The sequence below is a fragment of the Brachycentrus maculatus genome, unplaced genomic scaffold (genome assembly GCF_059751285.1).
Source record: "Brachycentrus maculatus isolate JH-2025_06_01 unplaced genomic scaffold, ASM5975128v1 h1tg000797l, whole genome shotgun sequence".
Classification (NCBI taxonomy): domain Eukaryota; kingdom Metazoa; phylum Arthropoda; class Insecta; order Trichoptera; family Brachycentridae; genus Brachycentrus; species Brachycentrus maculatus.
In genome coordinates, this window is record NW_028281525.1 from 240,747 (window position 1) to 268,505 (window position 27,759).

The following is a 27,759-nucleotide window of genomic DNA, read 5'->3' on the forward strand; positions in this document are numbered from 1 at the left end:
CATACAAGGGCTCCATTAAAAAAATATACATTTTATTGCAAAATATTAATGTTTAAATCAATATTTGTTACAAAATAGTTGATAAATACATTTTCAAACGAATGTCGTATTCGTTTGAAAATGCCACAACTAGGCGAAACAATTGTCACAAAATTGATTTTTATGTGTTTTTTTTTAACAATAAAATACAACTTGTAAAAGAAAAACACATGTTTTTTTACCACTTGAGTTTATTTTATGACGACTAGTTTTGGAAGCTATATTTCTTTGCTTATTTGTAGAACAGTTAATTATTTATTACGTTTTAGTATTCATTACATTTAGACCGGAAGATGGAAGCATAGCTTCCGAAACTAGTCGTCATAAAATAAAGTCAAGTGGTAAAAAAACAAGTGTTTTCTTTTACAATTTCACCATTTCTTCCACAAAGTAAATGCCGAAATAATACAATAAATAAAATTACAGCTTAGTAGACTCTAAAAATTAGTGTTTGATTTAACATTAAATACATAAGTTATATTGGGTGTCAATAGAAAAGTGGCCTTAAAAGTTTCCGTGGAGCTCCAGTCGACTTCCACTCGAGAGTAACTCTCTCAGCATTCTTCATCCCTAATGATGTATAAATACCTCCCGCTTCCTACCCCCGACACCCTCAACTCGAGAATACTATTATGAAGGTTATAAAAGGAGCAAATAATGTCCTCATTTTCCATGAATACGGTATGTGAGGATATATTATTTCTACTGCCGAGTGAGCTCTGCCTTAAAGCGAATATCAAGAATTTTAATCTAAATCATATACGCATGCACATACATGGATGGTATATTGCTTGGCTACTTTACCCGTATCCGCGAATTCTGTTTAAATTTGACGTTGTGACGAAAAGTTCAAACAGAAAATATTTTTTTTACAACATTTTGAGTGTGTCCAAATACTTGTTCACAAAATCTGGATTATCTCCAATTACAGGAGTTATTTTCATATTATTTTTGACACCTCATCAAAGATGAAGAAGAATATAGAAGTCTGGGCATTTAGTCTATGACGGTCGTCAGCCCCGTAAATGCCCAGACTTCCATATTCTTCTTCATCTTTGATGAGATGCCAAAAAATAATAACAAAATATTTTATTTGACCCCCCCCCTGGGATTCGAACTCGGAACCCCCAGTACGGTAGTCGAACGAAATTAAACTACAGAGGCGGTTTCAAAAAAATATTGTTCAATATTCAAAACACATTGTATAGAAGATACTTTATGTTCACATTACACATTCGATATTATTTCATAGGAAACAACTGAATCCTCATATAAAATTTATCATTTGCGTCACTTGTGTCATCAGAGGGATGATCATATATCAAGTTTATCTAAATTCGTATTATAATATTTTATGATACACGCGTATGCACAATAATTTTATTTTCATATCTTGTCGGCAAAAAAGGTATTTGAGGGAGAGCGGATTTTTATCGGCAAATCGGAACTGTCACACGAAATGATTTAGTGTCCCGATCTGATTTCCTGAAAGGAATTTACCCAGTCACATAGTGCGCACTTTACACCGATAAATTGTATAAAAGCACGTACTAAGCCTGAAATATGCTTTCATTCATTTCGTCGCTCTCCTGACTAACATTTACACGGAGCGTTTTGCGGTAGGGCTTTTACCTTTAATTTAATCTAAAATGGAAGCCAAACGGTCTATGCAAATCATGCGGTCAATTTTATTCTCAATGATCATTTGGTCGTTATTAAATGATAAATGTAGAGTAGGAAAGTAATAATTAACCTTTTTCTGTTATAATTTATTATTTTAAAGATATAATAGATAAAAAAACCTTTATTAGATACGAAAAACCTTTATTACGTGATGTATGAAAAAGTCAAAAGACTTGTGCGTTAACAATATTTTTTTACATCATTATAAATGCGTCCAAATATAATACTTTTCCACTAATCTGGATCATCTCCAATTAGGAATTATTTTTTACAATTTTTTTGACATCTCGACATAGATGAAGAAGAATATGGGAAATATTTACGTCATCCCACCATAGATTTCTTAGTGAAATTCTAGTAAAGTCAAACACTATGTTTCGAGTTCGATCAATATATCTAGAAGTTCCAAGAATTTGAGTTGTATGGTTGTCAATCATGGGTAAAATTGGTGAATATTACACGTGTGTAATGTGATCACTGAAATATTTTATTTTTATTGATATCACAACACAGATTAACAGCTTATTTAAAAAAAAATCTATCAAAGGTAGAATAGTGAATGTTACACAGTGTATTGAATGATCACTCATACCAGTCAATTACAGGTCGTTAGTCCTGTAAATACTTAAACTTCGATTTAAAAAAAAATAACTTTCTCATTCGTGTTGAGATATAATTAAGATATATGATACCAAACCAAAAGTGGGGTACAATCCTGCATTTCTGATAAAAAAATTCAGACATTCTAAAAATATTTTCATATTCTTAAAGCATCAAAGTATAATTTTATTTTAATAAAAGTCTGTGATGGAAATATGGACAACTAAAACGAGCATAAAAGGGTAATATAAATTTTATTTTAGGAAGAGAAATATCCTTCATTTGTATTGAGGGCATTAATCCAGAATCAATACATTAAGCTGTGCTTTCAGTGTGCTTTTATGCGTAGAATAAAAACATTGCCTAACTAAATAATTTATTGATAAAGTTTTCACCGATTTAATGAAGTGAAAATGGAAACGTACCTAATTTAAATTTATGATTTTACTAAACTTATCTTAGAATCTTTAGTCTATGTAGAATTTTACTTTTAATACGCTAAATATAATATTATGATGAATCTTTTATTAAATAAAAAGATGTGTATTTAATTATTCTTTCCCGTTTTAAATGAAAATTGAATAAAACATTTATAAAGTATTAAATAAATGTTATTTAATTGAAATGTCCTATCTGTTGTTATTTAATTTTTAATTAATTAATTCAACGAATTTTTAATTAAACTTAGTTCATTTTAATATTCTCTTTTCTTCATTCCACGGTCGTCCTGTTCCTTGCTCCTTGTCGTTGTGATAAGTTGATCTGCTGCGTTCTGGGAATTAATTGGTGTTTCTTGGGAAAAGTAATTAATGTGGTAGTTTTCCCTTGTTTTTAATTTTGTAAATTTTTTTATGTAAAATTAAAAATTATAGCGTTAGCAAAACATCTTAAAATAAAAATGAAATTGTATAAAATGAATTAACTTAAAATAAAATGAATTGAAAGTGTTAGGGTGTGGTGAAGTTAAAGTTTCTGGGTTCAAGCCTATTTTTAATAATCAGCCGTTTAAGCTCACAGAAATAGTATGAAATTGAATATTGTGAATAATATAAACACAAATATTTATATTTTAATAAACCTTAAACTATTAAAAATCAATTAAGAGAAACAATCTTGGAATATAAATAAAAAAAAAAACAAATGAACAACATTTTGAGTGTGTTCAAATACTTGTTCACAAATCTGGATTATCTCCAATTATAGGAGTTATTTTTCTTATTATTTTTTTTAGTATTTAGACACACTCAAAATGTTGTAAATAAATTAACTGGTCAAATTATATGCTAAAATAATAAAAATGAAAATGATATTTTCTGGCCTTTATCATGTATGTAATTATAATTCTCTATTCGGACCTCATATAAAAAAGTTTCTGCTCAATAAAAAGCTTCTTTTCATCTCACCAATAGATGTCTCTAATGAAGTTCTTGTGATTCAAGAACAATGTTTCAAGATTGATTCAGATATATAGAACTTCCAAGAAATTGAGTAGTGTGGTTGTCAGTCATGGGTAGAATTGGTGAATGTTAGACGTATGTAAAGTGATCACTTAAACCAGCCTATGACAGTCGTTAGCCCCGCAAATGCCCAGAGTTCCATATTCTTCTTCATCTTTGATGAGATGTCAAAAAATAAAAAATAAAACTCCTGTAATTGGAGATAAACCCGATTCGTGAACAAGTATTTGGACACACTCAAAATTTAAATAAATATACTGGTAAAATTATAAGCTAAAATTAAAAAAAAAGATATAGTGATTTTAAAACAAAGTTAAATTCAATTATAAAGTGGAAAATCACAATGTTAGTGATTCATATATTAATTGGATATCTTTTTGCATTACCGAAAGTGCGCAAAAATGCCAAACGGATGAAATATTAAATTTAAAGTTATTTTTCTCAGATTTCATCGCCAATTTATTCTACATCTTTTGGTTGATATCTAATATTATTGAATGTGAGTAAAAAGGCGTGTTGTATTATAAATACCTAAACGTGACGTGACGTTTTCAAAGTTCCCTTTCAAGAATACAAACCAACCCTCCGCGAGGGTAGGACGGGGAGAGGAAAAGCGTTTAAATTTTTCATAGACACCTTTTACTCCCGATTTCCACCCTCAGAATTATTAAGCATATTAGAGCACTTATTCCTCGCTCCTCTTTCTTCTAGAATTTACTTTTATCAATATATAATTCGGTTTTTTTCTTCCGGAGTATTGATGTCTTTGAGGTTTATCAAATTAATTTTTATGATAAATAAATTAATAAATAGAGGTCTCAGGATCGATTTTCAGAAGGTGAAAAAAACAATATTTGTTAAAATTAAAATGTGACTTCGTTTTAAAATCACTATAAATATTTTATTTTAACTTAATTGTAATGTCTACCGGTTTCCAAGCTAACCGGTAGACATTATAAATAAGTTATAATAAAATATTCATAGTGATTTTAAAACAAAGTAACATTTTAATTATAAAATGGAAAATCACAAAGTTAGTGCTTCAAATATAAATTAAAATATTTTTTTCCATTATGATATTTTGAAACTAAAAGCTGAAAGTTTTTTAATGCCATTGTATTTATAAATTCATATACTTATTAGTGATAAAAAAATAAAAATTCTGTGATAAGCCATTTTTTTACATAAATATGAATTAATTGCATATTCACCACATTTTCTTGCGAGTAGAAATAAAGTTTATATTACAAAGAAATATTCCTTTATTTATATGTAAATTTTTAACATTTAACTACTCATCATTTCATGATACATGCAAAATGGATAAAGCAAATTGTAAGAATTCAAACTAGAAAAATATGTGGAATAACAAGAAAAATAACAAGAAAATAAGTAAAACTTGAAGAGATATGAAGGTCATTAAAACAAATATAAAAACGTTAGTAAGAAAATTTAATTCAGATTAAAATTCCAATTCGACATATGAGAAAATAATAAGTTATACAAATCCATTATAAAAACCGTATCTAAAAATTCAAACCACTTTTCTGAAACCTAAAATTTGTAAATGTATCTAGCTAAACTCAAAAACGGGAAAAAGGAAAACAAATAATGCAGATTTAAAACTAAATTATAGCAACAATAAAACAAAATACGTTAAGTTTAAAAATAAAACTCATAAATCAATATTAAAATTCAAATCTCAATTTTTTTTAAATAATGAAAAATTAAAAAATCCAAAAATTTCATTTCAGCAGCAAACACACTAGTCATTGCATAAAATGTGAAATGGAGGAATTTCCTTTATCTAACCGCGGAATACAATTTTCAGGATTTCAAAATAATGAAATTACCGTCGTCTACACTCTACTTCAAAACAAATCAAATGAAAAACTGAAATAGGGTTTACACAAACAGAATATGGCGGGCCACCTCCACACGACCACATAAAGGATAGGGGCGCGAACCTGTGGGTTGGGACCTATTGTGGTCCACCGATTTACATGAATGTCATTAAAAAATAATGATTTTTGTGGTTGATATGTATTTCCTCTCTAGAGTATTATATTGTTACGACTAGTTTTGGAAGCTAAAGATGCTTCCATCTACGAGTTTGAATTTTAACTCATTGTTTATATTCAAACCCATAGATGGAAGCATCCGTAGCTTCCAAAACTAGTCGTTACAATATAATACTGAAGTAGTAATAAACCAAGGGTTTTATTTATAATTTAATCATGTCCTACCACAAAGTGAATGCCAAAACAGTAAATAACATATTTCCGCTTATTTTTGATATTTTTGGTATATAATTACTTGATACACATTAATTGCTTATTGATCAATAAGCTCTTCTGCCCTTAGGAGGATAAATACTTAAAAATATAATACCAATTCGTGTACCCAAGTATCAACTCTTTCGTTAGTCATATGAAGGTAATTTGATCAATCTTGCAGTCCAGATTTTTCCAGGATCTATGTTTGAAATGATACAGATGACGTAAGTGAATAAGCTTAAGATGAAGGAAATAACTCCTAAATAAATTGTTTAAAAAGGTAGGTTAATATTGAAGGAAATGTATTGTAGATATGAAAATATTAAAACAGCAATGGATACGTCACTCGAGGTTGCAAACTAGAAATATTATTATTTATCAATTATTAATTATTTTGGCGTTTAATTTATACAACTACATTTTTATATTTTAATATATTTATGGCAAATTATACACTGATTTGAGTGTACTAAATTGTTAATTTTATTTTTTAAAACATAAATGTCTTATGACAATTGTCGTAAACTTGAGAATGTTTCAGACATTAGTTCCCTAACAGGGCGAAAAAATTGTCACAATATTTTTTGTTGTTTTGTTTAAAAAAAAACAATTTAGTAGACTCAAATGAGAGTTTGCTTTAAATATTTAAAAATTTTTACGAATTCACCGAGGATTCTTTTCGTAAAATAATTTACAAATAATACACAAGAGAATAGTTCACTATCTCTGTTGCAAAATATCCAGATATCCTCTGGAATCCAAGAATCTCTAGAATCCAAGTACAAATGTTTGTCATTCCATTTCCGCGCGAATATTTCTATTTTCAGCTGAAACTTTCGCGAAAACAAGGCATTTCGAGTTGTGATTCATTTGATTCCATCAAACAGAAGAAATAAATAATAAGACATTTCCAGAACCGTCCCAACGAAGGTGTTTGATGATAATTATTTGAGCTCTGGGATTTTCCACCGGGTTTTTGTTTTACAGCCATCAATGTTTGCTCGAGTTTGATGTCAACAAAGAACGACCTTCCGACCGTCGTACAATGGAGGGTATGAATAATATGAAATTAGTTTTGGGTCACTTTTGCTGAGAGTTATTTTACGGTTGTGTATGTATACCCACACACACGAGTCTACACAATATGTACCTAAATACACACAAAACTTTATGTTGTCCATTCAGACGAAACTTTTTCCGCTTTAAGTTTGAGGGCTTATAAAAATCATATTTTTAGAGCAAAATGTTTGGAAAATTATAGAAAAATAACGATACATTTTTTTTAATATTAAAACATTTAATTGTTAACTATATTTAATATGTACATTGATTTAAAGATTCATAAACATAATTAACATTTTTTGCAGAGATCCACCAAGCCACCTTCTATGTCTTGTCGGTGAATTTCTTATTTTTACAAAAAAAAATATTTTCACACATCAAAAGCAAAAAAACACATGTCACAGGATAAAAAAACATATAAAAATTACAAAAACGCCATAAAAATGCAAATACGTTTTTTTTTGTAAAATCCGTAATTACTTGCCAAAACAATTCCATTTATTATTTATATTCAAAGCATTTACTTTGTGGTCAAACATTTTAATTGATATTAGTAATGTTAGTAAATAACCACTCACCGACTACTTCTGTCTACCGGTTTCGAGACGTACCCGTCTCTTCGTCAGGACATACACTACAATTTAACAATCATGCGAACAACACTACACCACACCCACTTAGTACTATTCACATACACTATCACTACACATGCAAAACATGCAGAGCGAGTTGTTAGTCCCACCATGCTTTTGGGAAACTAAATAATAAAGTAAAAATGTAATATAAATATACGCAGGTTGGAAACTATATTAGGATTCAAAGAGAAGGGGGTAGGTTCTGGGAAGTGGGAGGAGTTGAGTTAGGAGCTGATCGGTTCGATGTTACATCGAATAACGGGCTGTATGGAAAATTTATTTGGTTATTTATTAATTGGATGTTATTTTTAATGGATTTTCTAATGTGAAACATTTCCATATTATTTAATTTTAACCCTTTAACATTTGTGTGTACTATTTTTACCCCTGTTTCTTTATTAAATTCGTGATTGGACTCTATCAAATGATTTGCAAATTCCGAAAAATTATTATTATTTAAGCATCTTATGTGTTCCTTTATCCGAGTATTGAAATTTCGTGTCGTTTTACCGACGTATACTGACGTACAGTTATCACACTGTAATTGATATACTCCCGAATTATTTAATATGTCATTTCTATCTTTATTATTTAATAAGATTTTACCGATATTATTGTTAGTATAAAATGCAGGCTTAATGTGATTTGGAAAATATTTTGATACTTTGTTAGACATATTATTTACAAATAGGATTCTTCTCCATTTGTTACTAGTATTCTGTTTTTTATCATTATTTATACAGGGATATAAAAATTGTTTCACTGATTTTTGTTTCAATTTTCTATTTAAAAGAGTATCGATTAATTCTGTTGTGTATCCATTATTAATTGCAATTTGTTTAATTGTATCTAATTCTATATCAAAATCTAGTTTCGATAAAGGAACATTTACTAAACGATGTAACATTGAATGAAAAGCGGAATGTTTATGGGAAATTGGGTGATTAGACGAATTATCAATGACAGTATCCGTATACGTAGGCTTACGAAATATATTAAAATCTATACGATGATTATTGATCATTAAAGTCAAATCTAGAAAATTTAATTTATTATCTTTTTGACTTTCTAACGTGAATTTAATTTTTTCATTGAACGTATTTATGAAGTTAAGAAATGAGGTTAATTGACGTTCTGTCCCTGTCCATATACAAAAAATATCATCTACATATCTTTTCCATAAAATTATATTTTTAATTAAATTATTATTCGATGAGAAAATTTGGGATTCTTTATTATCCATGAATATATCTGTATCTGTATCTTATATCCCTGTATAAATAATGATAAAAAACAGAATAGTAGTAACAAATGGAGAAGAATCCTATTTGTAAATAATATGTCTAACAAAGTATCAAAATATTTTCCAAATCACATTAAGCCTGCATTTTATACTAACAATAATATCGGTAAAATCTTATTAAATAATAAAGATAGAAATGACATATTAAATAATTCGGGAGTATATCAATTACAGTGTGATAACTGTACGTCAGTATACGTCGGTAAAACGACACGAAATTTCAATACTCGGATAAAGGAACACATAAGATGCTTAAATAATAATAATTTTTCGGAATTTGCAAATCATTTGATAGAGTCCAATCACGAATTTAATAAAGAAACAGGGGTAAAAATAGTACACACAAATGTTAAAGGGTTAAAATTAAATAATATGGAAATGTTTCACATTAGAAAATCCATTAAAAATAACATCCAATTAATAAATAACCAAATAAATTTTCCATACAGCCCGTTATTCGATGTAACATCGAACCGATCAGCTCCTAACTCAACTCCTCCCACTTCCCAGAACCTACCCCCTTCTCTTTGAATCCTAATATAGGTTCCAACCTGCGTATATTTATATTACATTTTTTACTTTATTATTTAGTTTCCCAAAAGCATGGTGGGACTCACAACTCGCTCTGCATGTTTTGCATGTGTAGTGATAGTGTATGTGAATAGTACTAAGTGGGTGTGGTGTAGTGTTGTTCGCATGATTGTTAAATTGTAGTGTATGTCCTGACGAAGAGACGGGTACGTCTCGAAACCGGTAGACAGAAGTAGTCGGTGAGTGGTTATTTACTAACATTACTAATATCAATTTCAATTCCATTTACATAAATAAAGATTTCAATTTCAAACTCAAACGGATGTCGCGTGTTTGAGACCTGAACGAACTTTATTTTTTATTTTTTTTGGCACAAAGTAAATTACAAACCATCCGCATGTTCCCCATACCACACGACCCCTACTAAAAACAGTCAGTCCCATTTTTACAAAGAACTAAGAAACACAATCTCAAAATAATACACCCGTGTTCTCGGCATTTGCGTTACTTACAATTTGTACCGTATAGTTTGTCATTACGAGCTTCAACGCCAGGCGGCGCCAGCGTCTATCGTATTCACAGTGGACTTCTCAGTATTGTCATTATTCACTATCCATCATTCCAGACAATTCTTTACAAACTTCCGATCCGACTGCCTACTGTCAGTCACCGGTAGAGAGTATAAAGTATAACATAACGTATCTCAGATTATGGAATAAATAAACTTGAAGAGTCTTATCTGTTGAATGGTAAACGAAATTATCTTGTGAGAAGATTTGACGGATGGTTAAATCAGAGAAATTATATTTCAATTAATCATTTCATGATACGATTAGACGAAACGTTGTAAAATGTCATATACTACCAAAAATATACAATATAAGTATGTATTGAATAATGTACTTACACATAAATAAATACCGTTTAAAAAAATGATCTTCATTTATTTTCTGTATTTTTCCTTTCTATGCACAGTAAACTTTATTTTTATTTTTTATTTTATATAATATGGTTCCACAAGTTTTTTAAATCATTTTAATTAATTTTAAACACATTTCCACTCACTATCTTAAAATTAAAAAAGTAGTATAAAGTTTCTCCTATAAAGCGACTGAGATCTTGTGCTCGAAGAGGAACTTACACTTGTTAGTTGTGTTTGTTGGCAATACAATTAATTTTGATAAAAATAAATTAATTTTTTACGTGTTTATTTCTTTCTTAGATTAACATATATAAAATTCATTCAATTAATTTTTTTAGCGTTTTAATGTCTTCAATTTTTTTATGTCTGTTGGAAGGTTGTTGAAGTAATTAGTTCCCAAGTTTTTAAAGTTCTGTTGGAATTGTTCGATTTAGTTGACGTACATAGTATATGTAAAAATTAATTACGACATTTTTCGTTTTTAAATGTCTTTTTCCTACAATCGCCACTAGGTTGTAGATTTGAAATGAAAACAATATGGCGTCCAGTTGACGGCCATTGTTGAATGTCGGCGGGAGATTGCGGCTGTTGTGCCGCGAAATGAGGCAAAACAGATCCGTTACGGGCAAAATTATTATCATAATTACCGGGAATGAATGAAAAGGAGTTATGAATGCGTTCATTAAACACAATAAAGCGAAATAATTACATTTTCACCCCCTGCACCGGAAGAGGTGAACAAAAGATGGCGGCAGTATGACGAAAACCACTGTCGGAAAAATTAATAAACCCCAACGTAATGACATCTCCGCAATTTCATTTCAAATTATTTTGCTTATTTGATACACTTAGTTTGAATAATTTTTCATTTACCTAAACATTTTGCAAAAGTAGTGTTTTTTAAAAGAAATTTTCCTGTTTTTGTTATGAACATGAATATTTATTTGAGTGTGTCCAAATACTTGTTCACAAAATCTGGATTAACTCCAATTACAGGGGTTATAAGGTGTAAAGTGATCACTTTAACCAGCCTATGACGGTCGTCAGCCCCGTAAATGCCCAGACTTCCATATTCTTCTTCATCTTTGATGAGATGTCAAAAAATAATATGAATATTTATAAACATTAAGAATTGTTTAAGATTTTTTATTATTTTCAATTAAAATAAAACTTTTTAAAAGTAAAAGTAAAGTTAAACACGACTCGATCGTGTTGCAGATTTCTTGTCAGCGTTTCTATATGACGAAAATACCTTTTTCTTCCTCTAATCACTATTCGCAAAATGATTCATAGGGCACGAAATCGATATGACGCGTAAGTCTTTGGGCAAAGAGTAGAGTTTATTTCATGATATTTTAAAAATAATATAAACAGGCGGAAATGGAAATGTATTATTTATTGATTAACTTTGTGGAACGACACGATGATTATAAAAAAAACTTTTTTATTCCTACTATTATTCACCTGTAGATAAAAACGTCTGTAGTTTTCGAAACTAGTCGTATGTAATGAAATAAAACACATTTAGTGGTACCTATTTTACAAATGTTTATTATTTACTTATTTTTTTTACAAAAATGTTAGTAATATTTGTAAATTATCACTTTTAAAATAATCAAATGGAAATGAATTTTTACTTACTGAACTATGTAATTTATCATATTTCGAACAATTACAAACGTTTTTGTACTAACGCAACCGGCCAGCAACCGGGTTTCGTTTGACCAGCAACCGGGTTTCGTTGTAACAGGCATCACTAGTCTGATGTTGTCGGTTACGACGAAACCCGGTTGCTGATCAAACAAAATTCATGTTGAAAAAAAATAGAAAGTTCTTATTTAATAATAAACCAGCTGCCTGACATATAATGTATAAAATAGAAACCATTTGGGGGTCCAAAATAAATGATCTAAAAAGTACTTTATGGAAAGATATATATGTAGTGTTTAGTCATATTTTTGTTTTTGTTTTTACCTGATGGTTTTTTATATTTTCTCATTTGTTTATTTTAAATATGCTTATTATGCTTATTTATTATACCTGTTTATTGTTTTCATATTTTGTCATGTATTACTTTTGGTTATTTAAAAAAAATCTTTTTTGTTTGTGTTCCAGTCTTGTTAACCTTAATCTCATGTCCCAAAATGAGAAATAGAAATTACTCATCGGGAATATTATGTGTATATATGACTAATATATGTTATATGTTTTGAAAAATAAATAAATATTTTTTTATTCTAATTACAAACGTTTTTATAAGATGAATTTACATACAATTAATGTTTAAATTTAATTTTGTTTCAGATTTTTCTGAAGTTACGGCAGTTTCGCGCAGTGAACAGTGATGTGTTGAATTCCAGTGTTGTTTGGTGATGGAATTGTTCTTTTCCAACTAGTGTCGGTTGCATTACTTAGAAATTAAGTGTCGGTGCGTAGAAGGATTGGTTCCGGCTGGGCAGGACGGAGGATGTCCGGCGCGGGGCCGGCGGGGGGCGAGGCCTGCAGGGAGAATTAACCGGAAGTATGGACGACAAGGTCAGCTGATATCCGGGCGGAAAGCGGCGCCGGAAGGCGGGCCGAGGAGATTCGCTTAAATACAACATGGTGGTGAGTTACTTTTGGCATTATTCTGAGAGCGAGGGTACTTAATTTCACTGGCAAGAGAGCGGTCGCGTTTCAATCGAATCAAAATGACGTTGCGGGGTCAAATGTAGGTTAAATACTTATTTTATTATTCAAACTAATATCCTCACCCATGGTGCATAGGGCACTGCATCATGTAAACGCAATGGCATCTTGATCTTTAACACATGAAATGTGATCAGCCTTCCGCTTTAGGTAAAATCATTGAATCAAAAATTATTTGGAGTGAAAATAAGTAATCATTATATTTATTTGACCCCCCCTGGGAATCGAACCTCGGACCGCTGAGCTTGTTGACCATTACACTACGGAGGCGGAGGTTAATTAAACGTTTCCGTTTAAACGCCTCCGTAGTGTAGTGATCATTAGATCATCATGCTCGGCTACCATTCTGGAGGTCCCGTGTTAGACTCCCAGGGGGCGGTGAAATAAATATAAGTGATTTTTTGATCTAATTTTTATTCCATATTACCCTGGACTGGTACCTGAAGCAGAGGGCTTTGCTGCATGTGACAACGGTCAAGATAACACTGCAGTTATATGATGCAGTGCCTTATGCAACATTGGGGTACGGATAAGGGTTTGAAATGAATGCAAAGTTGTTTATGAATAAAAAATTATGGAATGATTTCGAAAATTACGTGATAACATTCCTTTCCAATCATGTGTGTCGAAATCAACCCCACATTTTGTAAGTTACTCGTAGTGCACTATATTATCAACCTTCATTTAGCAGCGCACCGTCATTCGCGAATTCGCTCTTGTGGATTAAACGCTTTGTACTCTGGTACCTAAAAATCATCGATTAACTATAAAATTTTCAAGTATGAAGCTGAGCTCTCATTACTACTGCCTTTGTTTACCAAGAACTATCACTATATTTTATGTATTATTGTTAAATGAAATACAGATTTTTTGAGTAAACTTAGTTGTATTTTATTGTTAAACGCATAAAAAAAGTATTGTGACAATTGTTTCAACTAGTTTTGGCATTTTCAAACGAATGTTTATGAATAAAATACAACTTAGTAGACTCAAAAAATCTGTTCGATTTATTAATAAATTCATAAATTAAAATGGAGTTATACAAATTAAACGCCAAATCAAAAAATAGCTATCACCATACTTTATTTGATTTGTTATATAGCTGGCTTGTACTAACAAAGACGCGTCACTTGTATTCAGAGTGCTAAAAACTTGTGACGTGGTGTAATCTTACCACCCCTTTGGTGTATGTTGATACGAAATACAAATACTTCAGTACGTGTTTGTTATGTCAACTCTTGTGGGATTCTTTATACCAACATACAAAAAACTAAAATGATTGAGTGTTTTCTTTTGAAATCTGTTTTTTCTTTAGATGTTAGTTTTAAAGTAAATTTAAAATTGCTTATCGTGTTGCTTCTCTGCAAGAGTAGGCAGATGATAGAAAGTCTCTATGCTGTCTTCACATACATACACACTTGTTGATTATTCCGACTCTTGACTTGACCACATTCAAGTATTTGATGTGTTATACATAACACTCTCCTTTATCATTCATCGTTCACATTGTGTAATACCACATTAATAAACACTATATTTTATTTATTGTTTCGGCATTAACTTTGTGGTAAGACATGTTACAATGATTAAGGAAACACTTGATTTTAAAGCACTTAAATTTTATTAAAGACTGCTAGTTTCGGAAGCTAAACTTCCATCTTCAGGTCTGAATAATAATTATTGAATAGTTATTATTCAGACCTGACGATGGAAGTTTAGCTTTCGAAACTAGTAGTCTTTAATAAAACTCAAGTGGTATAAAAACAAGTGTTTCCTTAATCATTTTGATAAACAATAACTTGTGACTAACGGTTTCTAAAAAATCATCCCATCATCAGGTCATTATAATAAAATTTGTATGAATGCGAGACCGTAAATTTTTTATTTTAATGACCTGATGATGGAATGAGTATTCCGAAACTGGTAGTCACAAATTAGTGTTTATTTAAGTGGTATTACACAAAGTGAACGATGAATGATAAGGAGAGTGTTATATTACCATACCACAACGTTAACGATGGTTTTAATATACAAAGAAATATATGTTATACATATTTAAATATACCAAGTCTTTAAATAAGCGAATTAAATGCGAATCTTATTATAAATAACCTTTATTAAGACACAAAATCGTACAATATCGCTGTTCAAATATCGAAAAAAATATTCAGAAGTCAGTCGGTCCATTGAAAATCAAATAATTGTTTTATGACATTATGATTAAGAAAGAATAAAGTTACACATTTTGTAAAGTAGTTAATTATCGAATGTAAATTATAACTAACTAACTAACCATCACGCCGCTTCCCCGCAGCGGTTGGCAGAGAGAATAGAGCGCCACACCACTCTGTCCTTGCAAACATTCTTCGCCTCTTCCACGTTCATGCATCTCCTCATACATACCCGCCGATTGTTACGACTCCTAACCTGACAACTTTCAAGTATTTGGCATGCCTGATCGTGCCATGTTTTTCTCGGTCTTCCTCTGCTTCTTTTCCCGCTAACATTCGCCTCATAAATTTGTTTTACCGTTCTTTCCTCACTCATTCGTTCTACATGTCCAAACCATCTCAACACACCTTTATTAATTTTATCGATAATGCTTATCTCAGCTTTGCATTCCTTCCTTATTTCACTATTCGTACATCTATCATACATCGTTTTGTCGCACATTCTTCTGAGAGATCGCATTTCGACTGCATTCAGTCTACTTTCATCCTTCTATTATTATTCTAAATTATTCTCAAGGTATTACAAATATACTGAAATATTAATGAGTGTTTCAACAGATCAGATGAAAAGGAATTCCGGTGACAAAATGGCCATTTATTGGCACGTCTCGTTCCGGTTAATACGTCACCCAGCTTCCTCTATTCCCATTCAAAGGAAATGGAGTCAGCCGATGGCATTTCCTTTATGCAATGAATATTAAGAGTAATAAGGATACGGTAAAGTATGTCCAGAGACATAAAACAATTTAAAAAAAACAATGAATGAAAAAATAAAATGTTTTTCTAAAAGAGTCTGTTTTGAGGATAATATAACTCAATTTTCCTAAAACAAATTTATTTTGATAAATAGGTCTCAAAACAAAACTACTAAAGCTTCCTTCGTCGAAATATAAAATATCTTCAGAAGGAAATCAATGGGAGCAGCAACCCCTATAAAGTCGTATTTTACCAAGAATGTCCAACGATCTTTCTTCCTAACTACCTTTAGTTTGTTATCCTGGTAATATTATACAATTTTTATTGCCCCAAACCCAATTCGAGATCATCTTTCCTGAATTTGTCTTTGCAGAATAAGAATAAAGGAAGAAAATATACGCTTTAACTATTTCCACGGGCTAACAAACTTTCCGAAAATTTAATAAAAAGCTCGGTCACCGTAATTACTTTTGAAATATTTTATTGTTGTCTTTTCCCTTAAAATGTGTGTTCTTTTATCCGCATCCAAGTGGTGCATAGGGCACTGCGTTGGAAAAACGTGGTGTTCAATTGATTTTTGATTATATAAAGCCAGAATTATCAGCCTTTTTCGCAGATTTTTGTATTTAAGAGTGGAATGTTTGTATTTGTATTATATATTTATAATACATATACAAACATTCTTTAAATCTGACGAATTTCAAAGAAAGATGTTGATTTTAGATATACTTTTAGTACGGTGTTTGAAAATGATGTGGAATGCATCGAAACACGTGTCACAATGCAAGAAATGGTGGTATTAACCAAGTAAAACTTAAATTAAAAATAAATAGGTAACACAAATTGACTGCCGAATCAATAAATGGGGGAATATATAGTAATTGATTGAAGGTGATCTGCAAATGTTACCATATATTCGTTGTATGAAGCAAAATGAAGCAAAATGAAAAACATATCGCTCACTCCTTTCAAGAACGTCATAAATCAAAAATCGACAATTTTTAGTTGTGCGTGTTTTCGGAATGCCCAGAAAATATACTATATCCCAGCAAAAGCGGCATATTTTTAACTTAATATTTACCCGATATAGGGCAGAAAGTGTTGATTTTGCATTTTGAAGAAAAGGTATCGTTTAATTATTTTTTTAAATATACTTAATATTTTTCAAATGTAGAAAAAACCTTCAGGTTTTACCTAAAAAGATCTGTTGCAGAGTAAAAAGTTCAGTAAGTGGCTTGATGTTTATTTTTAATACATTGTATTATTTTCTTAAACTTTAAAAACGTTCTCCTGAAAAATCAAGTTTTTTGATTTATGACGTTCTTGAAAGGAGTGAGCGATATATTAAAATAATCAATGTAATGTTTAAAATGTGACATAATTTAAAACAATTTATGGTTAAAAAAACAACTGTGGTCTGCGATGTTTAAAAAGATAGCGATTTATTGTTTTTATAACCTAACGTATACAGGTGTATTTATAATATAACATTTTTATGATAAAAATATGTTATTTGTGGCGAAAGGCTCAGTTATTGCACGGATAATAACCAAGTTGTTGACCCTTAATAATGAGGTAATAAAAATTGATGATATTGCCATTTGTGACATTCACCACAACAAGTTTTCCCAATAAGTGTAATATTTTAAATCAGGAATGTGTTCAAATATCCGTCGGAAGTTATTATTACTACATAGTACAAATAGAACACATGATAAACTTTTAATGTACTAGTATTGAAAGAAAATGCTTGGAGAGGGACTTTTTTTATTATTGATATTTGATCCTGACTGAACCCTATCTAAGAATTGTAGGCATTTATAGGGCTCATCCTACCATAGATGGCTATTGTGAACTCGCGCATACTGTATTACGAGTTTAATCAATATATCTAAAAGTTTGAGTGTGTAAAGTGAATCACGCGTGTAAAGTGATCACTCAACCAAGCCTATGACGGTCGTAAGCCCTGTAAATTTCATATTCTTCTTCATCTATAGTGAGATGTCGAAACATAATGGAAAAAATGAGTCCTAATTGGAGAAATTCCAGATTTGTGAACAAGTATTTGGACTCACTCAAAATGTTGTGAACCTTATCTTATGTTGTGAAAAAAAGAGTTTCCTTCTTGTAACTAACGATCAATTTATCACTGCATTTATGGGATTCCGTGCCCTATGCACCATTTGATGTAGATAAGAGTTAGAAGAAGATTTATTTTACTGTAAACAAAATATATCTTCTTGTAATAAATATAAAGTGATGTTCCTAGAACGAAACATATCTACATGAGTAAAATTTGAAACGGCAGGCTACCACCCTTCTCTGAGCTTGTCTTTGATGTTCGAAAAAAATGATTACAGCACAGCTGAGAGGATTGGAATATCGGAGTGAATTTTTGAGTTACTTTCCCGTGTTGATTTATGACTCCAGCACTTTAATAATCTGTTCCGTCCTTTCCTTCTACACTTTTCCACTTCCCGCTCGCTTCTTCCACTACGGGGACACGTGCTTTGGTTACGAAATGGAACTTTTGCGATTCAGGGTTGCAGCTCTTAATTAGAAGTCCATCAAAGTTTTATGGGATAAAATCGACTTGCCTTACGTAAAGTGCTCTAACTACATTTATGTCAATTTTTGGATATTTGGTGTGTGTTATCAACTGACCGTTATCTACAAATATAAACAAACAAAAAATACGCCTAGTTTTCAGGCGTATAAGACGCTATCTACATCGAATTTTCGAAATGAACTGAACTCCTAATACGCTAACTACTTAATTTTGACAAAACATACAGTTTTAAAACGATTTAATACGTTATTTTATCGTGTTTTTGAATGAATAATACTAGTTTAGAATTTTAGATAAAGCCTTTAATTAATAAAAAAGAAAACGTTGAAAAAATCTTCTAAGCTCTCTCCTGTAAAGTAACAGATTTGCAGATAGAGTACTTTACGTAGGAGCCGTTGAAATAATACTTCAACAAATCTCAACTAACCTCATAAAGGACCTACTTAAAATATTTCGCTTTTAGAGCCAAGATTGTCAATATTTTCGTTACTTTAGTTACTTATTGACGTGACAAATTGATCGTTATAAAGGTACAATATTTTGAGTGTGTCCAAACACTTGTTCACAAATCTGCATTATTTCTTATTATTGGAGTTATCATCTCAACATACATGAAGAAAAAGATGGAAGTCTGAAGAATGATTACGAGAAAAACTCAGAGGTTTGGTTTAATACCCCAAAATACCAAATTTAATTCATTGTGACACCTACTGCATTATTATAAAAAGCACCAAATAAAATAAATCTTATGCTGTAATATAATATAATACCTTTGTGATAAAAAAATGTGATAAAATAATATTCATCACAGTAGGCATTGAGTAGGCAGAACACTTTTCTGTAGACCCCTTTTCTGGAATGATTTGGTATTGTCACTTATGTATCGTTTATTCATCCTCGATATATCTTCAGAATGGTGTTCGATAAAGAAGAGAGACACAAAGGTTCTTCAGAAGATGCCTCGAGGCTACTGAAGCGATAACATTCATATATTCTCACGAGAAAGTGTATTGGGGATATCGTAGAAATCTCTCGAAGAAATTGATACCAAAGAGAGGTAATAATAGTGACGGGAAACAATAATAAGTAAAGTTTATTTTATCCCCTTAGTAGTAAATTTCTTGGGAAAGTTTTGTAAATATTGGATGAGGTCGATGAAATAATCTAGAGAGAAATAACACAGTCGTAAAGCTCACACATACTTGTATAAGGTGCGTGCTCAGATTCACTAATATTTCGACTTTCTTTGAAACTTTTCTTTAGCTTCATTTTAGAAACATTGCAACGAAGAAAATTCATAGATATTTTTTCTCCATAAATTTACAACAGCAAAAAAAGTTTTATATTGGTTAATATATAAGGGAACTAAGTACTTTAACAACCTTCCTAAACACATAAAAAAATAGAAGACTAAAATGCTAAATAGATTTATATTATCCACTGACACTTCGTGATGGAATTGCATTTTTATTTTATTATTAGATTAAAACCAATATTTTTAGCTTTTCCACTTTTTTATTTGACCAGCGACCGGGTTTCGTCGTTACCGACATCATCAGACTGGTGAGAGGCTATACAAATTGTTATGTTATATATAAAAGAAGGCAGGAGTTGATAACCATGATTTGATATAATTTTATGAGAGACGAAACCCGGTCGCTGGTCAAATAAAAAAGTGGAAAAGCTAAAAATATTGGTTTTAATCTAATAATAAATTAAAATGCTAAAAATAAATTAAATAAATTTTATACATGTTAATGTAAGCAAGAAAAAAAAGAAAAATTACAAGAAAAATAAATTGTTTTCCCAACAAGCATAAATAATAAGTGTAAGTCCCTCTCCAAGCACAAGAGCTAAGTCTGTTTATTGGAAAGAACTGCGTTTTTATTTTTAAGATTGTAAGCAGAAATGTCTAGAAAATGAATTAAAATGATAAAAAAAACTTTTGCAACCATTTTAAGTATGTATATATTTTTTTAATTGATGGACTAACCATGGAAGCTTTTGTTATGGCGTAGAATTGATTTTTTTTTGGTATGCATCAGTGTATGGTGAAATATTTAGGAAATAATGGCCACGCAATGGAGAAAATACACGTCAAAATTCACTTAGTAATGAAAAATATTCACAAATATACGTAATGCTGCATAAAAAAACTATGTAATGGAGTTTTTCGTTTCAGGTGCAGGAAAAGGGAAACCTTTATTATAGTTTAGAGAGGAATTTACTCATATTCTGATTAAACTCGCCGAAAACCATATTCGAAACCTCATTCATGGTAGCGTTAATCACTGCACGATGATTGAGATTCTCCTTCATATTGCTGCGATTGAACTGTTGCTTATCTTAGAATAAAATATCACCCATATCAGAAAATTCAAGACTTTGGGCTAAAATAACAAATAATCAATATTATCATTATTATATTATCATTTTAAGATTTTTAGATGATTTCTCACAACCGTAGAAAGTAAATTTTAAATGTAAAAAAAATGTTTATTCCTCAAAGTAGGCATTAATTTTATTCTGTGCTTAAACAATATATATACAACAAACATCTATACGTATATTTGATGTTCATTCAAGTGTTCTTGAGGTAGTATTTAACGAAAATGGCGCTGTACGAATTATTGTCAGTAGTGAAAAAATACTATTAGGTTCTTTTTCCATACTCTTCAATTTTCTCCTAACGAGATGTGATTACATTAAGAAATAACATAACATTTTAGACATGCATTGATTAAAATAACCCTTATATTTTCCGATAAACACCTTCCAATACGAACATTTATTGACGATCGCATTATTTTTTTCAAAGCCTCTGATTTAGAGGCTTGTCTGCAGGCACATAGGATTGTTAGAAAACGGAAGGTATATTTCAAAAATAAAATATATTACCCAGACAAATTGAAAATGAATATTTCTTGAATTTATTTTGCAACTGGCGGGAATCGAGCCCGTAACGCCAGTTTCGCAGTCGAGCGTCTATCCGACCACGCCGCAGAGCCTGCCTGCATTTGTGGTAAAAATTTTAAGTATCACAATAACGTTGTACGAATAAATGAGGTTCAAAATAAACTTCACAAAGGGTGACGTTTTATTTAGGCAAAGGATGGTCAGACGCCTGGTACTTAAGCTGCTGTCGTTTGTAAAACGCTTTCCTCAGTTTTAAGCTGTAATATTCTCTGCATATGACACTTGTGTGAAGGCAACATAAATGTGTTTACATTTTTTAACATTTAGAATAAAGATGAGTTATCTCCATGAAACAAAATTAAGGTGAATGAATATTTATAATAATTTTAATTATATCTCGCACTTGTTCAAATGCTCATCTTCTTCTTCTTCTGCTTCTTCTTCTTCTTCATGAGCCCTCTGTTCTCTACTGCTGATATAGGCCTATTGCCTTTCTGTCCATCTTTAAAATGATCGTACCATTGTATATTATATACTTTATGAATTTTCTCACAAACTAACCATCACGCAGATTCTCCGCATGGGTAGAATAGAACGCCACAACCAATCTGTCTTTGCAAATATTTAAGCCTCTTCCACATTCGTGCACCTCCGCATACACACCCGCCGATTATATAGACTCCTGACCCAACCACTTTATCGAAGTATTTGACACTTCCGATCATGCCAAGTTTTTTCTCGGTCTTCCTCTGTTCCCTTTTCCAACTACATTCGCCGCATACTTTTTTTAGGTTCTTTCCTCACTCATTATTTTCACATATCCAAACCATCTCAACACACCTTCGTAATTTTATCTATAATCCTTCTAATCCACACTACTCAAACTCTTGGTAGTTCTATATATATATATATATATATATATATATATATATATATATATATATATATATATATATATATATATATATATATATATATACATATATATATATATATATATATATATATATATACATATATATGATCCAATTTCGAAACATTGTACTTGAATCACTAGAATTTCTCTAGAGATAACTATTGGTGAGATGAATTAGCATTTTTGTTGAAAGGAAACTCTTTTATTTGTACGTGAGGTCCAAATCCTGGATTATAATCACATACCAGAAGCCTAGATTTTGTTGGTCATACAGTATTTGTCAACACCATCCTGTTTGTAACAGAATTGTATGTGAACTCACTGTTAGGAATGCGGGCTCGTGTGACAGGACACTAAGAGGTACAAAAGGCTCGGTAACGTGCTTTTAACGGGCGGAATTAATGTTCCGTCGCGTAGTTCGAGCGTACAAAACGTAGTGACCGGAAAATTGATCCTTTTACATCGTGTTTCCTCTACGTTTTTATGTGAGATAGGTACACTCTGTTCTGTGAGGGATGCCACGTTACACAGGACATCATTAAAATGGGAATTCTAAGATGAAGAGTATTTTGTCTTTAATGGACAAGACGTGATTTAGACAAAAAAAGATGACACAGTGTTCGTGACAAACCTTTAACGATTAGTTTGTAAATTAACAAAATACTTGCTTCTCTAACAAAAAAACGTACCCTATCAATGCCACTTATTGGTAGTTGCCATTTTTCTCAATAATTTTTCCCTTTAAAATAATTGAAATAAAGTTCAAGATATTTTTTTTACATCTCAACAAAAATGGAAATCTGGGTATTTACAAAGTTTACGACCTGTCATAGGTAGGTGAAGTGACCACTTTACTCACGTGTAACGTTCACCATTCCTACCCATGATTGACATCCATACTACTTACATTTTGAAAGTCAAAATATACGATCAATCTACATGACGTTCCATAATTGAGTTCTTAATAACCATCGATGATTGGATTAAGAAAGTTTTTATTTAGCAGAGAACCTGGATTATTTTACATGCTGGGAAACGTCTAAAAACAGGTTTTCATTTATACAGCTTATATTTTGATCAGCTTTTTTATTCACAACATTGAGTGTCTCTATACTTGTTCACAAATCTAAACCCTAGATTTGTGAACAAGTATTTGGACGCACTTAAAATGTCATAATGATTAAAGAAAATACTTGTTTTTTACCACTTGAGTTTTATTATAGACTACATGTTTCAGAAGTTAAACTTCCATCACTCAGGTCTGTATAATAACTATATACAGACCTGAATGATGGAAGTTTAACTTCTGAAACATGTAGTCTATAATAAAACTCATGTGGTAAAAAACAAGTGTTTTCTTTAATCATTGTAACATGTCTTACCACAAAGTTAATGCCGAAACAATAAATAAAATAAAATGTCATAAATAAATTCTGTAAAAATAATTACTCTTCAAACGTGTTTAAAGAAAGTGTATATACCTTACTTGGGTAAAATTTAATTTCTTTTGGTAGACTATTCAGCAGACCAATCATTCTCCCCATAGGTACTTCCAATGGTAAATTGGTTTTGCACTCAGGAAGAATAAATACCCTGAATTTCCCGTCTTATGCATAATTATCAAGTACATGGATTTATTTGCGCTTCAAGATGCTTCAAAGACATCAAAAGCAAGGCAATGTTTTGGGTCTCGAATAAATGATACCGAACATTCCCTAGATCCGGGATGGCGAACCTATGGCACGCGTGCCATAGGTGGCACGGGAGACGATTTTGCGTGGCACGCGAATGAAGAGAAAAAATAATATTCTCAATATTATTAATATTTAAAGCATTTACTTTGTGGTTGGTCATTTTTTATGTTAATTATATTAGTATATAACCACTTACCGAGTAATAAGTGGTCATATACTAATATGATAATCATTTTTGTAAAAAAATAAATAAAAATGAAAAAATAAAAGAGATTTTGCAAAAAACTTCAGATATAGTGATTAAATATAATTATTTAAAAAGCCATGTGTAATTTCTTCGTTCATCGATAGTTTCGTAAACGACGCATTGTTTAATATATCCCGTACGGTTCTGTTTTTTTTGATAAAGTCTATTTAATTTAATTTTTTTGCCACAAGCACTAAGCACTTATTTCCATGACATTATAATAAAAACATTTTTTTTGGCACTCAGGTTCAAAAAGGTTTGCCATCCCTGCTTTTAATTTAAGAAATAAAATATGATTTGTTTGATTGTAGGTGAATAGCGAGTGGGCTCAGGTGGAGGCTATAGAGCTGGAGAACGATGGGAGCGGCTTGGCGTTCGGAATTATTGGGGGCCGCAGCACCGGCGTCGTGGTCAAGACGATACTCCCGGGAGGGGTGGCTGACAGGGTGAGAAATACGCAACTATTAACTTCAATTAATTCACCAAAATATATCACATAATTCAACTGATTCTCTCTGTAGTGGCAATTGTCTTGCGTTGAGATTGTGAGTGACCAAAATGAGATTGGAGGCGCTCAGAAGCTAAGAAGCTAAGAATATAGGGACTTGGGATTCCGAGGGTAAATATAGAATTTAATTGGAATTGAATTTGAAATTTAAATGGTAAAATTATATATTAGTCATACGTGTGTAGATAGCTTTACATCATTTTGAGTGTGTCCAAATACTTTCACAAAATCTGGATTATCTCCAATTACAGGAGTTATTTTCATATTATTTTTTGACATCTCATCAAAGATGAAGAAGAATATGGAAGTCTTGGCATTTACGGGGCTGATGACCGTCATAGGCTGGTTTAATAATCGACGTTTCAGCCACCAATACAAGACATCATTAGGACCCTAACCCAAGCAATAACTGAACCTTTTTTTTAAAGTTTTGTACTGAGGTTTCTTCGTTGAATTGCATTTTATATAATAAAATAACTACATGTATACAGTTTTTTTTTCCTTTAATTTTGTTTGACCAGTGACCGGATTTCATCTTAACCGTCATCATCAGACTGGTGATGTCGGTAACAACGATGTTGTTTTACTATTTAGCCCTTCATTGCGTAATTTTTATAAAAATAAACCTTTTATACACTTTTTCAGTATAGAAAATATAAAAAAGATTTTTTTTCACATTTACCGCTAACAAGATCTTGAATACACCATACTATTTTGTTTTGTTTTTGTAATATTTAGTCGTGTTTTGTTTCGTTTGATTTGTTACAAGTTTAAACAAATGATAAAATGTTTTTGCAGTTATTGAAACTCCAAACTCACTGAATTTACAATGTGGCTTCACGTATAAACGAGATCCATCAAATTGTAATAACAAATTTAAATAAATATTTGCCAAGATTTTTAACCCGTTAACTTTGTGAGAAAGCAAACCAATAGTTTTGATTTATTTACTATGAGACTTATAAGTAAAAAATCGAAGGAAAGAATACAAAAATATTAAGTCATTTCTCATATAAATATTTCATTGATCTTATGAAGCGAGAAACCATTTCCTGAGACTACGTTACTCAAATTTCGAAAAGTTGAATGTATTCTTTAAATCAAAATTCACAATTATTTTTTTCGGTAAAATGTTCATTAGCGACATCTTTGGTTAATGTTTTAAAGATAGAAAGTAACAAAAACATTCGTTCATGCTTAGAGATGAAATGATTTTACGTATTACGCCACAAAATATATTTTTCACTAATATTTTACTAAAATTATTGATAGAAACATGTTTTTTGCTACTTAAATTACTGAAATTATAAATAAAACATATGTTTTTTACCACTTGAGTACCTACATGATAACAAGTCGCTCACTCCTTTCAAGAACGTCATAAATCAAAAATCGCCTATTTTCAGTTGTGCATGTTTTCAGAATGCCCAGAAAATGTACTATATCCCAGCAAAAGAGGAGATTTTTAACTTAATATTTACCCGCTACAGGGCAGAAAGTGTTGTTTTTGCATTTTGAAGAAAAGGTATTGTTTAATTATTTTTTTAAATAAAGTAAATATTTTACAAATGGAGAAAAAACCTTCAGGTTTTACTTAAAAAGATCTGTTGCACAGTAAAAAGTTCAGTAATTGGCTTGATATTTATTTTTAATACATTGTTTTATATTCTTAATCTTTAAAAACGTTCTCCTGAAAAATCAACTTTTTTGATTTATGACGTTCTTGAAAGGAGTGAGCGAAGTGTTTTATTTATAATTTAACCAAGTCTTACCATAAAATGAATGCCGAAACAATAAATAACATTTATCATACTTATGCAGACCAGTTAATTTATTCACAATATTTTGAGTGTGTTTTTGTGTACAAAAATTGGGTTCATTCCATTTAGAAGTTATTTATGTCAAGATTTTTATTGATATTCAACAGATTTATAATATCAATAAAAACATTAAAATAAATAGCTACAATACATAATTACAGCAATTTGGGAACAAATATTTGGAAACACTTAAAATATTGTAATATAACCTTAATTTAACAAGCCCAAAAGCTTCGTATGTTGGGTTAGTAATTGGTAATTAAAAGGGCAAGTATTCGTAAATTAAGCATGTTTACAAGTATTCGTAAACAAAGTATGTGTGTCCATTATTAAGAAAAGTAAACAATGTAATATGGAACGGAATTCTATTTGTGGAACGATATCCCGTAAATAACTCCACATCGCTTCTACCGGGTAGTTAGTAGTTAGTAATAAGTATTTTATTTATTGTTTCGGCATTAACTTTGTGGTAAGACATGTTACAATGATTAAAGAAAACACTTCGTTTTTTTACCACTTGAGTTTTATTATAGACTACATGTTTCATGCGATTTAATCACATAATTGATACTAATCACTCATTTCACTCTCATAAATTAAAATTATTACACCTTGTTCCATATATAGGCCAAATTATGAATTATTTTGAAAATTTAGAAATCCAAAAAAACCTGAATTCTAATAATAATTTATTAAATAATATATTGTTTCAAAATTCTTCACCATTACTTTCCATTTTTCCTTTGTTTTCAAACTTCGTCCCTTCACTAACCCCTTCCCCTTACTTTCCCCTCTCCTTATTTATAGAACAATTTTATATTTTATATTTTAGTTATTATACAGACCTGAATGATGGAAGTTTAACTTCTGAAACATGTAGTCTATAATAAAACTCAAGTGCTAAAAAACGAAGTGTTTTCTTTAATCATAGTAATAAGTAGTTAGTTCTCGTGGTAGCAAACCATT

At 30.8% G+C, this 27,759-nt stretch overlaps 1 protein-coding gene across 1 annotated transcript in view; it reads left to right on the forward strand.

Moving 5' to 3' along the window:
• LOC148300193 (uncharacterized) overlaps positions 1–27,759 on the forward strand; it is a gene marked incomplete at its 3' end in the record, with an annotated part of 177,075 nt that overhangs the window by 33,641 nt on the left and 115,675 nt on the right. The window contains exons 2-3 of the mRNA XM_088275129.1: positions 12,813–13,115; positions 24,777–24,911. Coding sequence (XP_088131255.1) covers positions 13,110–13,115; positions 24,777–24,911 — 141 coding nt within the window. The remainder of the gene's footprint in view (positions 1–12,812; positions 13,116–24,776; positions 24,912–27,759) is intronic.